The sequence below is a fragment of the Oncorhynchus nerka genome, linkage group LG25 (genome assembly GCF_034236695.1).
Source record: "Oncorhynchus nerka isolate Pitt River linkage group LG25, Oner_Uvic_2.0, whole genome shotgun sequence".
Taxonomy (NCBI): domain Eukaryota; kingdom Metazoa; phylum Chordata; class Actinopteri; order Salmoniformes; family Salmonidae; genus Oncorhynchus; species Oncorhynchus nerka.
Genome location: NC_088420.1, coordinates 13,777,550 through 13,791,928, shown reverse-complemented (window position 1 = coordinate 13,791,928; position 14,379 = coordinate 13,777,550). Strand labels below are relative to the sequence as shown.

At 43.1% G+C, this 14,379-nt stretch overlaps 1 protein-coding gene across 1 annotated transcript; it reads right to left on the bottom strand.

Moving 5' to 3' along the window:
* Positions 1 to 89: 89 nt before the first annotated feature.
* tmem47 (transmembrane protein 47) lies at positions 90 to 12,247 on the bottom strand. The gene is made up of 3 exons (XM_029633614.2): positions 11,766 to 12,247; positions 3,003 to 3,143; positions 90 to 2,835 (listed from the first exon to the last, which is right to left on the bottom strand). The coding sequence occupies exons 1-3, from the start codon at positions 11,989 to 11,991 to the stop codon at positions 2,657 to 2,659; spliced, it is 546 nt and encodes a 181-aa protein (XP_029489474.1). The 5' UTR covers positions 11,992 to 12,247; the 3' UTR covers positions 90 to 2,656.
* Between the last annotated feature and the right edge of the window lie 2,132 nt (positions 12,248 to 14,379).

The window sequence follows — 14,379 nt, the reverse complement described above, 5'->3', positions numbered from 1 at the left end:
AGGGCTATCTAGGATTGGTCTGAGTAGAGGGGAAAGCTGAACTCGTTTTAATTGGCAGAAAGGTTTGAGGGCATTATCATTTTCACAATTTCACAGTATTATTCCAACCTTGTGTGGAAATGTATGTAAAACACAGAATCTAGATTTAGACTGCACTGGGCCTTGAATGGGCTACTGCTTGCTTTGACTGGGTTGTCCCCTAATGCAAATTAAACACGTCTTTTTCATGACCAGTTTTATTGTATTAGTAAACAAAGCAGTAGGCATCAGACACACATCAGCAATCAAATGGATTTATAAAGCAGCTGATGTCACAAAGTGCTGTACAGAAACCCAGCCTGAAACCCCAAACAGCAAGCAATGCAGATGTAGAGTCACTCTCAGCACACACACCTCGTTACTCCTTTACACTCCCACATTTCTACCTCAAGCGTTCCTACTCTCTTCATTGACATGTATTTTTAATGTAAAGACTTTCATTTTAAGTTATGGATGAGAGTATATTCAAAACATTTTCTATAATAGTGCAGTATTAAGAGGACTTTGTACGTAAACCCTGTGTCCCAAATGGCACCCTATTCCTCACACAGTGCACTACTTTTGACCAGGGCCCCTTGTCAGTAGTGAACTATATAGGGAATAGGGTGCCATTTGGGAGACAGCTAGTGTGGCCCAAGAGGCATCACTTGGGAAGTATGTGAGTGCAAATGTGGTTTAGTGGCACCTTAATTGGGGAGGACGGGGTAACGGCAGGAGCGGAGTGGTATCAAATACGTCAAACACATGGTTTGACGCCGTTCCAGCCATGAGCCGTCCTCCCCTGGCTGTTTGATCATATCACTTCAGGCCCCACACACAACACTGGTCAATTGCCTTCTTCATACACCTTATCTACTACACTATATTAAAGCATTTAACACAAAACCAACTCAAACTACTGTACATAGTTACATATCAACTGCTGTTATCTGAACCCGGCACAGCTGGGGTTAGGCCGCACAGTCTTAGATTATGCCTTACCGCTACTTAATGGTTGTGTGTAGCCTGAGCTAATGTTTAACCAGTAATACTTTGCCTGGAATGGGTCGTGGCCTCTGGCCTAACCAATTATACCAACTCTTGTTTGTGGCATTGGGGCGTGTACCAATAGTCTATAGTGGCTGCCTCTACTTGTCACCTTACCCATAATGTGAAAGAAAACCACTAGTTAAACTCCTCTATGTTGCCTGCCTGAACCCATCCAGTCCTCTTTTAGATTACCACAGATGAAATAAAGACAAAGGTAATCACAAATATACTGAACAAAAATATAAACGCGACATGTAAAGTGTTGGTCCCATGTTTCATGAGCTGAAATAAAAGATCTCAGTAATTTTTCATACACAAAAAGCTTATCTCGCTCCAATTTTGTGCACAAATGTGTTTACATCCCTATTAGTGAGCATTTCTCCTTTGCCAAGATACACCTGACAGGTGTGGCATATCAAGAAGCTGATTAAACAGCTTGATCATGACACAGGTGCACCTTGTGCTGGGGACTTTAAAAGGCCACTCTAAAATGTGCAGTTTTGTCGCACAATACACACAGATTTCTCAAGTTGAGGGAGCGTGTAATTGGCTTGCGGACTGCAGGAATTTCTACTAGAGCGGTTGCCAGATAATTTAATGTTAATTCCTCTACCATAAGCAACCTACAATTTAATTTGAGAGAATTTGGCAGTACACCCAAATCGCAGACCATATGTAACCACGCCAGCCCAGGATCTCCACATCCGGCTTCTTCACCTGCAAGATCATCTGAGACCAGCCACCTGGACAGCTGATGAAACTGAGGAGTATTTCCATCTGTAATAAAGCCCTTTTGTGGAGAAAAACTCATTCAGATTGGCTGGGCCTGGCTCCACAGTGGGTGGGCCTATGTCCTCCCAGCCCACGCATGGCTGCTCCCCTGCCATCATATGAAATTCATATATTAGGGCCTAATTAATTAATTAAAGTTGACGTATTTCCTTATACGAACTGTAACTCAGTAAAATCCTTGAAACTGTTGCGTTTGTATTTTTGTTCAGTATGTTAGTGGGGGTGAAGGTATGCATCCTTGATTCCTTTCCTTAGGTGAGTCTCTTTTCTACTTCTTTCCTCCTCAAGATCAATGTCCACCTGGACTATCCCTCTGCTCTCTGATTGGTCTATGTCCATCACTCTCACCGGTCCCTTCCTTGATTGGTCATTAATAACAAAGCATTGTGCCTGCCAACTCCTGCTGAAGTTCCTATCATAAAGGGGACCTGACATGGTTTCACTGATGTATCTTATTGGACATTAGGATTCCATTGAACTGTCTGATTGGCTCTTCAGCCTTACCACTTAGCCTATAGCAGACATCAGTCACAACACAGGCAGAGATTCCCTTGGAGAACACAACATCATAATATGAGTAAGAGTGTTCCTTTAAGCCTGTGAGCCAACCATCTGGTACAGTACATTTGTATGATGGTCTGAATGGAGCCTATAGACACTACGGTTGTTAATTCTCCAACATTTTTTCTGTGAATATTTATTTTCTCTACCAGTTACATAAAACAGACTAAGTTCAGAGCATAGCCCGGGGGGGGCATGAAGTTGTGTAGAGGACTCTCTTCTCCTCCTGCAGAGTTTAGTAGTAGTCTTCATAGTTCTTGGGGTTGAGGCAATAGAGAATGGCCCCTCCGAAGGAGAAGATGGTGGCCCCCCAGGCCAGGCCATAGCCCCAGTTAAACTCGTGGTTTATCCTCAAGCTGACCGTCTCAATGAACTTAATGGTGTAGAGGACCAGACTGCAGACCTGAAGCACCACTGTTACAGAGTAAGGGAGTGAAGCAACGGAGCACATGAAATAACAAGATCAGAGAAAAATGAAGATTCTCTAGTTATAACAAACTGTGTGTGTGCTGTGTACAGTATGCATGTACTGTGTCTGTCTGTCTGATGATGTGTGTGCATGTATTCATGCCATACTGTACCTGCAGTGGACAGCAAGACAGCGACAGGCCTGTAGCAGCGGCTCCTGGAGCCGACACACACTGACACCAGGGCAACCAGGAAGGAGAACAGGATGAGGGCAGCACCACCCAGCAACAGGGCCAACGTGGCAATCTGCCAGTCTGAGAGGGAGAGAGACAAGAGGGGGGAGTTGCACAGAGAGAGAGAGCGTAGAAAACCCTTCTCAGTTATGTATTATGGATCTGTACTGAACACACTGTAGCACCTCTATTTGAAAGAGAGAAATTTGTAAAAATGAGTCTGAACGCACTCAAGCACCTCCCTATTTTATTGGCTAGAGAGAGAGCAAGAGAGTGAAAGAGAGGGTCTGTAACATTGCAATGCGTAGTCTCACAGACATGCCCAAGTACACAGCCACAGTGAAAAATGACACAGACATCGACATGAAAGTCTGACATTCCACCAACACCATCTGGTAACAGAAGGAGTCTTATTCCTCATGGGAAGAATATTCTGAGGATCTGACAGAGGTTTGCCAGGAAAATCTTTTCATGGGGGTTATTAGCCTAGTGATCCATGTCAACAGTGTGACGTATGGTCCAAAAATGTTAAACCTGCACTAAAATCACATTTGTACCCAACACAGCAAAAAATGGATGAAAACTAAACACAAACTGTCTCTCTCCCTCCCTCTCACTGCTAGGCCTCTTAATGAATCCCAGTGCAGAAATATACTGTCATTCTCTGGGTGACTGGATAATGTGTGTGTCCCTCTCTCTCTGTCCCAGTGCCGAAGTAGACTGTTATTCTCTGGGTGACTGGATAATGTGTGTGTCCCTCTCTCTGTCCCAGTCCTGAAGTAGACTGTTATTCTCTGGGTGACTGGATAATGTGTGTGTCCCTCTCTCTCTGTCCCAGTGCCGAAGTAGACTGTTATTCTCTGGGTGACTGGATAATGTGTGTGTCCCTCTCTCTCTGTCCCAGTCCCTGTTATTCTCTGGGTGACTGGATAATGTGTGTGTCCCTCTCTCTCTGTCCCAGTGCCGAAGTAGACTGTTATTCTCTGGGTGACTGGATAATGTGTGTGTCCCTCTCTCTCTGTCCCAGTGCAGAAGTAGACTGTTATTCTCTGGGTGACTGGATAATGGGTGTCCCTCCTGCCTGCTCGATGCAAAGTCCGCAGCAGTTTCAAGAAGTACTCCAAATCACTCATCTAAAGTAGAGACTAGAATAGCACTCTGTCCTTGCTGGAATGCTAACAAGGATAGGAGAGGGGGTTAGAGACACAGGGGGCTGGGAGACAGAGGGGAGAAACTACTGGATTTCTATATCTAACCACCTTGTGTATGGGAATGAGCTTCAAGTTCCTTAACATCCACATGACCAACAAACTAACATGGTCCAAACACACCAAGATGTGAAGAGGGCACAGCGAAACCTATTCTCCCCCCCAGGAGACTGAAAAGATTTGGCATGGGTCCCCAGATTCTCAAAATGTTCTACAGCTGCACCATCAAGAGCATCCTGACTGGTTGCATCACCATCTCGTATGGCAACTGCTCAGCCTCCGACCACAAGGCACTACAGAGGGTAGTGCGTACGGCCCAGTACATCACTGGGGCCAAGCTTCCTACCATCCAGGACCTCTATACCAGGCGGTGTCAGAGGAAGACCGTAAACATTGTCAAAGACTCCAGCCACCCTAGTCAGATTGTTCTCTGCTGCCGCAGGGCAAGCGGTACTGGAGCCAAGTCTAGGTCCAAGAGGCTTCTAAACAGCTTCTACCACCAAGCCATAAGACTCCTAAACATCTAATCAAATGGCTACCCAGACCCTTCCCCCAATCTAGACCTTAATCATTAGTGGTGCAACTTCACCCTCCACCATAGAATGTTTACAAGCTTAGTCTTAGAGGCAGCAGGCAGCCTAGTGGATAAGAGTATTGGGTCAGTAACTGAAATGTTGCAGGTTCAAGTCCCTGAGCTGACTAGGTAAAAATAAAAAATAAATCTGTTCATGTGCCCTTGAGCAAGGCACTTTATTCTAATTGCTGATGTAAGCCTCTCTGGTTAAGAGCTTCTGCTAATTGACTACATGTAAATGTGGTCTATTATAGCTAGCTGCTAGACACTCTTAATTAACTGGGAGGTGTACTGGCTTCCATTCATGTCCACTGAGGGATATAGATGTTTTATTGTTAGGAGCAACAGTCTAGACTTGTTCATCAACAATCTGTGGGCTGGGTGGGGGTATGGTATATGTAAACAGACAAGGGATGTTATGAGGTTGATTAACTTAAAAAGGCATAATGGCAAAGTAAATACCATCAGAGAAAATAGATTGTTTTTCAATTAGAAGAGGTGCGTGTGCATGTGGATGCATGTGTGTTAGAAATAGCTTGAATAGTTGAACATATCAATTAAAACAGCCAATAGAAGATGTATAATATTCATTACAATCACAGCTAAGTGGCTTAATCGTAATGGCAAACCCTTTTCCTCTATGGCAAGGCAGACGGGAATGATCAAAGTGACAGAGTGTAAGCTACTTAAACTACAGTTCCCACTCTTGTCGGGGGGAAACATTCCACAGGTCGAGCTGCTCGAACAAACAAACATTCCCTTCATGGACCAAATATTGCTTCTACAAAAAAATGGTCCGGTCATCACAGGAAGCCTCTCATTTCCAACGACCTCATTGGCTGCCTCTCCGACCGTGGGAGCTTCACCCAACTCCGGTTTGTCGCTAGACTGAACAACAATATAAAAAAAAGAAGAAATTAGCCAATTGAAATAAAATCCAATCTAAGGATTTCACATGACTGGGAATACAGATATGCATCTGTTAGTCACAGATACCTTTAAAAAATGGTAGGGGTGTGGATCAGAAAACCAGTCAGTATCTGGTGGGACCACCATTTGGTTCACGCAGCGTGACACATCTCCTTCACAGAGTTGATCAGGCTGTTGATTGTGACCAGTGGAATGTTGTCCCACTCCTCTTCAATGGCTGTGCGAAGTTGCTGGATATTGTCAGGAACTGGAAAACGCTGTTGTACATGTAGATCCAGAGCATCCCAAACATGCTCAATGGGTGTCATGTCTGGTGAGTATACAGGCCATGGAAGAACTGGGACATTTTCAGCTTCCAGGAATTGTGTACAGATCCTTGCAACATGGGGCTGTGCATTATCATGCTGAAACATAAGGGGATGGTGCTGGATGAATGGCACGTCAATGGGCCTCAGGATCTCGTCACGATATCTCTGTGCATTCAAATTGCCATCAATAAAATTGTGTTCATTTTCCGTAGCTTTTGCCTGCCCATACCAAACCCCACCATGGGGCACTCTGTTCACAATGTTGACATCAGCAAACCGTTCGCCCAAGCGACACCATACAAGCCATCTGCACGGTACAGTTGAAACTGGAATTCATCCATGAAGAGCACACTTCTCCAACGTGTGAGTGGCCATCAAAGGTGAGCATTTGCCCACTGAAGTCAGTTACAACGACGAACTGGAGCCAGATCAAGACGCTGGTGAGGACGACGAGCACACAGATGAGCTTCCCTGAGATGGTTTCGGACAGTCTGTGCAGAAGTTTCATCAGCTGTCCGGTTGGCTGGTCTCAGACGATCCCGCAGGTGAAGAAGCTGGATGTGGCGGTCCTGGGCTGGAGTGGTTACACGTGGTCTGCGGTTGTGAAGCCAGTTTGATGTACTGCCAAATTTTCTAAAAACGACATTGGAAGCGACTTATGGTAGAGAAATTAACATTCAATTATTTGGCAACAGCTCTGGTAGACATTCCTTTAGTCGGCATGCCAATTGCACGCACCCTCAAAACTTGACACATCTCTGGCATTGGGTTGTGTGACAAGACAGCACATTTTAGAGTGGTATTTTATTGTCCCCAGCACAAGGTGCATCTGTGTATTGATCATGCTGTTTAATCAGCTTCTCGATGTGCCACACCTGTCAGGTAGATGGATTATCTTGGCAAAGGAGAAATGCTCATTAACAGGGATGTAAACAAATTTGAGAGAAATAAGCTTTTTGTACATATGATGGGCTGGGATCTTTTATTTCAGCTCATGAAACATGGGACAAGCACTTTACATGTTGTGTTCACTATAATTAGAAATATTGTCAATCCAGTAATCTTGGTCATTTTCTGCCTATCAGACCGCAACTCCCTAGTCAAAAATATCCTATAGGATTAGTGATTTTTTCCCCCAATACAATCCTGTAGGATTTTGTGTCACCTCTATCAGATTACTATTGGATGACATTAAAAACACATATATATATATATATATGTAACCTTTATTTAACTAGGCAAGTCAGTTAAGAACAAATTCTTATTTACAAGGACGGCCAAACCCAGACAACGCTGGGCCAATTGTGCGCCTTCCTATGGGACTCCCAATCACGGCCGGATGTGATGCTGCCTGGATTCGAACCAGGTACCGCAGGTCTTGCACTGAGATGCAGTGTCTTAGACCACTGCGCCACTCGGGAGCAATTGGACCCTTTAGGATTCTCGCAATCCTATATGATTGTTCGTCACTTGTATCAGAATCATATTTGACTACTTTTTTCTTATTGTAAATCAAAAGTAATCAGATTGGGTCCTTTTTGCTAAATCTTGTAGGATTTTGTAACCCCCAAACAAAATCCTATTAGAATGGTTTTTTTCTCTTTATTTAACACAATAAATTATATTTTGTTGTCATAAGTAAATATTTTGGGTAGAACTATATATGGACATATTATACAGTATGAAAAGGATTCATTATTGAATATATATATATTTAATCATATTTGTATACGTTTTATTACACTTGGATTGTGTACTAGAACATACGGGTTGAAAAGTGTTGTTTTTCTCAGATATAAATAAACAAGTCCAGGTGAAAGCCAAAGGTCATAACTTTCTAGGGGGGGAACACTACTACATTAATACAATATTGCCCTCTTGCTAGATTGATGACTAAAACCACAGTGAAACCGTGCAAAACGGCTGTCAGCTCAATTCTAGCTATGTTGAAGCCATTTCTATGTTATTTTCGAGTCACTGTATTTTTATAACCCCGTTTTCATGATTTCTGGTAGATCTAAATCAATCAAATCACATCACGTTGTTGGACACATTCAGCAGTTGTTACCTAATTAAATACTATAGGAAATGAATGTTGAAAGTTCCATTTAAATTCCTAAAACACAAGTTGAAAATAATGCTGTTGCCGCTTATAACTTTTGATAAATAGCCTAATGTCAAAGCACCGTTTTGTCGTGTCCAAATCAATCATCAATAAACAGTTTTGAAAACCTAAACATAAATTGTAGTCTACTACCTACACATACATGTGCCACAATAGTAATCATATTACTTGTATTATTACTTTTTTGGAGCACCTTATAAACTGCATATGCACAATGTTGTTTTGACAAGTGCCAATTAAATCACTCATATTGATTAGAGGAGAAATCGAATTGCATGCGCTGCTGAAACTAACAACTCAAAAACACATCGAACCTGGAAACACCTGTTGGAGACAAGCAGCTACAATTTGGAGTGATGCATTTTGATTTGGGGATGTGGCCTAAACGGAAAGAGAACGCAACCGCAACACTTATTTGACAAGCACTCATTTTGATATCACATTGAAATGAACAGAACGGTTGTACGCCCTGTTCAAACTAACCTTACTAAAAATAAAACATACGGAATCTGGGAATATTTACTGTATATCACTGGTTACAGGACACTTTTTATAAGACCGCTAGCTACATTGTGGATTGTTGCATTGTTTCAAGTATGTCGCCAACGCCTAAAGCTAAATGCAACACTATTTTGTTAACTCATCATATCGAAATCAATAGAGTGAGGGCAGACTGTTGGTGTGTTGACATGGTTTAAACGAAGACTATTCAAAGGACACACTGAATCCGATCATTTCTATATCACTGGTTAGAAGAGATTCCCACTCCAGGAATCCCCCCCAACGTTACAGGAATCCCCGAACACCTTATTACTGTCGCAGGTGAAGTTACACATGAAGAAAACAATGGAGGGAGGAGGGACAAAGAAAGGAGAAATCTAGAACGAAGAAAGGATACAAGTACAGAAGAGGACATTGAGAGACAAAGGACGGCTTAAAAGAGGAAGAACTTCCTTGAGTGATTCCTGTACCCGCGAGTCAAAACCAAGTTTAGTCACAAAATATAATTGAATGATTATCGAAATGATTATTTGGGGTTTGTAAGTGAAGTACAATGAACCGGGCTTGGATTTTGTTTCCACTTTCTTGAACCGGACAAGTGCCATTCTGTAAACAAACCTCTTCAACACACCACTGCAATATGAGAGTTATTCAATCATATCAAATTTTGGAACCAGTCCTATTGGCCTCCTCTGGGATTCTATTTTATAGGATCCGATAGGGTTTTTCTATTGGATTCTCGTATTGGAATCCGATCAGATTTTGGAACCTGTCCTATAGGATAAAATCATATAGGATTGGTTCCAAAATGTATCCTATTAGGAATGGTTCTAAAATCTGATAAAAAATTAAAAAAATCCTAAGGCTAAAATTGCAGGAACCACTGCAGTGGTTATCAGTCTCAATCAGTTATGTAACAGCAGGATACAGAAACTCATTGTAGAAGCTCAGAGATTTAGAACAGACACACATACTGCGTGAGAAAAATACAGCCAGGAGTCTCGGTGCTAGAAGGACAGGAAGCGCTAACTTTTAATATAGGACTGCGTCCCAAATTACACCCTATTCCTTATGTAGTGGGCTACTTCGGAGCGCTGGTCAAAAACAGTGCAATATGTAGGGAATAGGGTACTATTTGGGATGCAGATTAGGTTCTATATGATGATCGATGGAAATGGAGATAAGTGAGATCCAATCTGATCATTAATTACATCTCCCTATGTGTATTTCAGGAGCTGTCATCTCTATTTTTTTAAATCTGGATTTTTTTTAATGCATCCCTTCAGGGCCACTCTCGGCCTGAGACAATAAGGGGGATTAACTGTGTCAGATCAGAACCTGGAGACTATGGAGAGTTTCTCCACCTCTGACTGGACTGAGATCAGCACTAATAGTGATGAGTAGTGTCTGCTAAGTGCGCTTACACACTCACTCCACATTAGTTTCTCCTCTCTCACTGGTTTGGCATCAGCGCAAAATGTCTCACACTCCTGAGACTGTCTACACCTGTGTGTGTGTGTGTGTGTGTGTGAGAGAGAGAGAATATGTGTGATTGAGTGTAATATCCAAATGTTACCCATTTACATGTCTTCTGCATTAAAAAGGGATACCCCAGAGGTTTTGTATATTCTCAGACAGTAGTTTTGAAAGTAGTGCTCACGAGCCAAAATGGCTCCACTGAAAATTGTGCACAATTGTGTACTACGTCATCCATTTTATATGATATGTTGCAAATTCCAATTCATACAATGGAAGGAATTTGTAAGACCTTAAGTTCCTGGACTGCATCTTTAATGGTATGCACATCTACCTGCAGAACTCTTTACTGAGTGTACCAACCTGCTTGTAGGATATGAATACACATTATACACAACAACTGAGCAGAACGTGCTATTAAGTGCACCAACCGGGTAAATACAATACAAACACAGTTTGTTTAATACCCTGGGCATGACACTGAGGAAACTTAGATATTGGGGAGAGAGACTGACTGATTACTGTGAGTCAAATGGATCCCTAAGTCTAGTGCAAGGCCAAACTGAGGAAATGGGCAGTTTGCTGTGTGCAGTTACTGTGGTATGCTGGCTGCTAGTGACACAGAGACTCCATGTCTTTATAAGGAATCAAGCTGCACTTTGTCTCAGAGTGACAGGAGAGAAGAGCGGTGCCAAAATGACCCCTCAGTTAGGATACTCATCACAAACAAAAACAGTGTATTCAGACAAACAAAAACACTTATTCATTGACTGCACAGCACACTATCTGCAGCCAACAAACTAGATAAAAAGACACATTGAACACCTGGTGGAGTAATCGAAATTACAGCTCGTTTCCACAAAAACGTCCATGCTGGGTGAAAAATAAGTCCCCTTTTCAATGGAGAAAACAGCATTTCTAGAATGTGCCACTTGTTTCCCTGGTTACTAATCTCTCAGCATTTGGATCTCTGGGGAGTTCGCTTCTCAAAATTGCCCTTGCTCCTTGGCCAGCAGAGGAACCCCAACAAAGGCTCATTTTGTCGGCAACAAAAGCCCAATAAACCCCAGCTGGACAAAATTCCCACATCATTTAGTGGTGGGTTGGGCGAATAGAAAAGAAGGCAAGTAAAGGATATTTTATATGCCCATAATTAATTATAACAATTCCTTTAAATTTGAAATAAACTATTTAAAACTTTGAAAAGCCAACTTTAGAGCGTCCATCATACATTTGATAGCAGAGACTGGATGGGAAAAATGATGCTCTTGCCTTTACCTTTCAGCTGCAACAAATTATTACTGAGCAGAGAAAAAAATTAAGTGATTGTACTGATGCACCAGTAGACTCAGCCGCAGGCGTCCCTTTCATCTCTGAATTCATATGTTCCTCAATGGATGCATAGCATATCATCATGGGCATTGAAACAAACAAAAAGAATCCCTCAAAATGTCCCCAAAATAGAACCCTATCAATTTGTACCTCAACATAAACACAGTATAGATGCATATGTGCATTCTGAACAGTAAAAATAGTAATAGGTCTATTGACATTAGTGAACACGAGGCAGGTCTCTCTCACCAGTCTCGAGCGTTGTGTTGCACTGCCATGTGTCCGAGTTGACAGGCTTCCAGCAGGACTCCCACAGAGACAGGTAGTACTGGTTATACGCCGTTACCCACGCGGGGCTCAACACCGCCCCGACATCCAGGCAGAGCGCAAGGAAGACGCACACCAAGCCCACCAACTTCAGCGGTGTCAACGCCGACACGCGCACCTCCTCCGTTCCACTCACGGATGAAGCCATGGGATGGTAAAAAAGTAGCTTTCTCCGAGGACCGTGGGCTGGCGGTTGGGTCTCAAACCAAGAATTTCGTAATTCTCCCCTGCTGAGGGTGGGCAGCGCGTCAGGGACGCTGCTGCAGCTACCGTATCACTACTGCTGAAGCGAGTCGTCCGAGCGCACTGAACATTGCTGAAATATCACAGAGAGGCACCTGCAGGGTCCTAGTGCCTAGGGCTCTCTCTGGATTTCCGTCAGTCTCTTTCCAGAGGTTGGCCAATTACCCCCCCCCCCTCTCAGAGGGAAACAGGGGATATGAAATCGCATTTTTATAATTGAACCTAACCGATTCTTATTTCCACAAGGAAGTATCCAGTAATTAGCTATTATTGATTTTTAGGGGGGAAAGGCTGCCCCACTCCCACACACATTTGATTATTACTTTGAAAGGCAATTTATTCCAAAGTTGCACATTTGATTTCACGCACAATTATTCAATCAACATAGGTGTTTTCTGACAAGTGCAATTATTTCATATGATTCATCGTTCATTTCACTCCCATCATGTTTCGACCCATAGGTGATGTGTTGAGTGTCAATTTCAAATTACAGTCGAATGTGATCATGGACTGGAGTATGATTAGACACTGTGAATTTAATATGTTGTGACAAGTAAATAAACTAAAAATGAATAGGCTTTTCCTAAGCTTATAAACTGAATTACTCATCACACTGGGCACAAGCGGCGTAGCCCCCTCAATTAAAACGTTAACCCCTTCCGTCTTAGTGTTATGCCTCTATATAAAAAATAGCGTGACAGTTTGGCGCAAAACAAATCCGTATCTCCACGGTGCTGTCTCAGCACAACGGACACGGCGTGCTTTGGGTTTCCATAAAAAGCGGGGAAACAACGTATGTATGTTTTTCAAGCAGAAATTTGCTTCCTGCAACACTAACTCAAAAAAGTTCTGGGACACTGTAAAGTCAATGGAGAATAAGAACACCTCCTCCCAGCTGCCCACTGCACTGAAGATAGGAAACTCGGTCACCACTAAAAAATCCATTATAATTAAGAATTTCAATAAGCATTTTTCTACAGCTGGCCATGCTTTCCACCTGGCTACCCCTACCCTGGTCAACAGCACTGCACCCCCCACAGCAACTCGCCCAAATCCAGTCAGCTGATGTTCTGAAAGAGCTGCAAAATCTGGACCCCTACAAATCAGCCGGGCTAGACAATCTGGACCCTTTCTTTCTAAAATTATCTGCCGAAATTGTTGCCACCCCTATTACTAGCCTGTTCAACCTCTCTCTCGTGTCGTCTGAGATTCCCAAAGATTGGAAAGGAGCTGCGGTCATCCCCCTTTTCAAAGTGGGGGACACTATTGACCCAAACTGCTACAGACCTATATCTATCCTACCCTGCCTTTCTAAGGTCTTCGAAAGCCAAGTCAACAAACAGATTAGCGACCATTTAGAATCTCACCATACCCTCTCTGCTACGCAATCTGGTTTCAGAGCTGGTCATGGGTGCACCTCAGCCACGCTCAAGGTCCTAAACGATATCTTAACCGCCATCGATAAGAAACATTACTGTGCAGCCATATTAATTGATCTGGCAATCACCACAACCTCATCGGCAGACTCGACAGCCTTGGTTTCTCAAATGATTGCCTCGCCTGGTTCACCAACTAATTATCTGATAGAGTTCAGTGTGTCAAATCGGAGGGTCTGCTGTCCGGACCTCTGGCAGTCTCTATGGGGGTGCCACAGGGTTCAATTCTTGGACCGACTCTCTTCTCTGTATACATCAATGATGTCGCTCTTGCTGCTGGTGAGTCTCTGATCCACCTCTACGCAGATGACACCATTCTGTATACTTCTGGCCCTTCTTTGGACACTGTGTTAACAACCCTCCAGGCAAGCTTCAATGCCATACAACTCTCCTTCCATCGCCTCCAATTGCTCTTAAATACAAGTAAAACTAAATGCATGCTCTTCAACCAATCGCTGCCTGCACCTGCCCACCTGTCCAACATCACTACTCTGGACGGCTCTGACTTAGAATATGTGGACAACTACAAATACCTAGGTGTCTGGTTAGACTGTAAACTCTCCTTCCAGACCCACATCAAACATCTCCAATCCAAAGTTAAATCTAGAATTGGCTTCCTATTTCGCAACAAAGCATCCTTCACTCATGCTGCCAAACATACCCTTGTAAAACTGACCATCCTACCAATCCTCGACTTTGGCGATGTCATTTACAAAATAGCCTCCAATACCCTACTCAACATATTGGATGCAGTCTATCACAAAGCCATCCGTTTTGTCACCAAAGCCCCATATACTACCCACCATTGCGACCTGTACGCTCTCGTTGGCTGGCCCTCGCTTTATACTCGTCGCCAA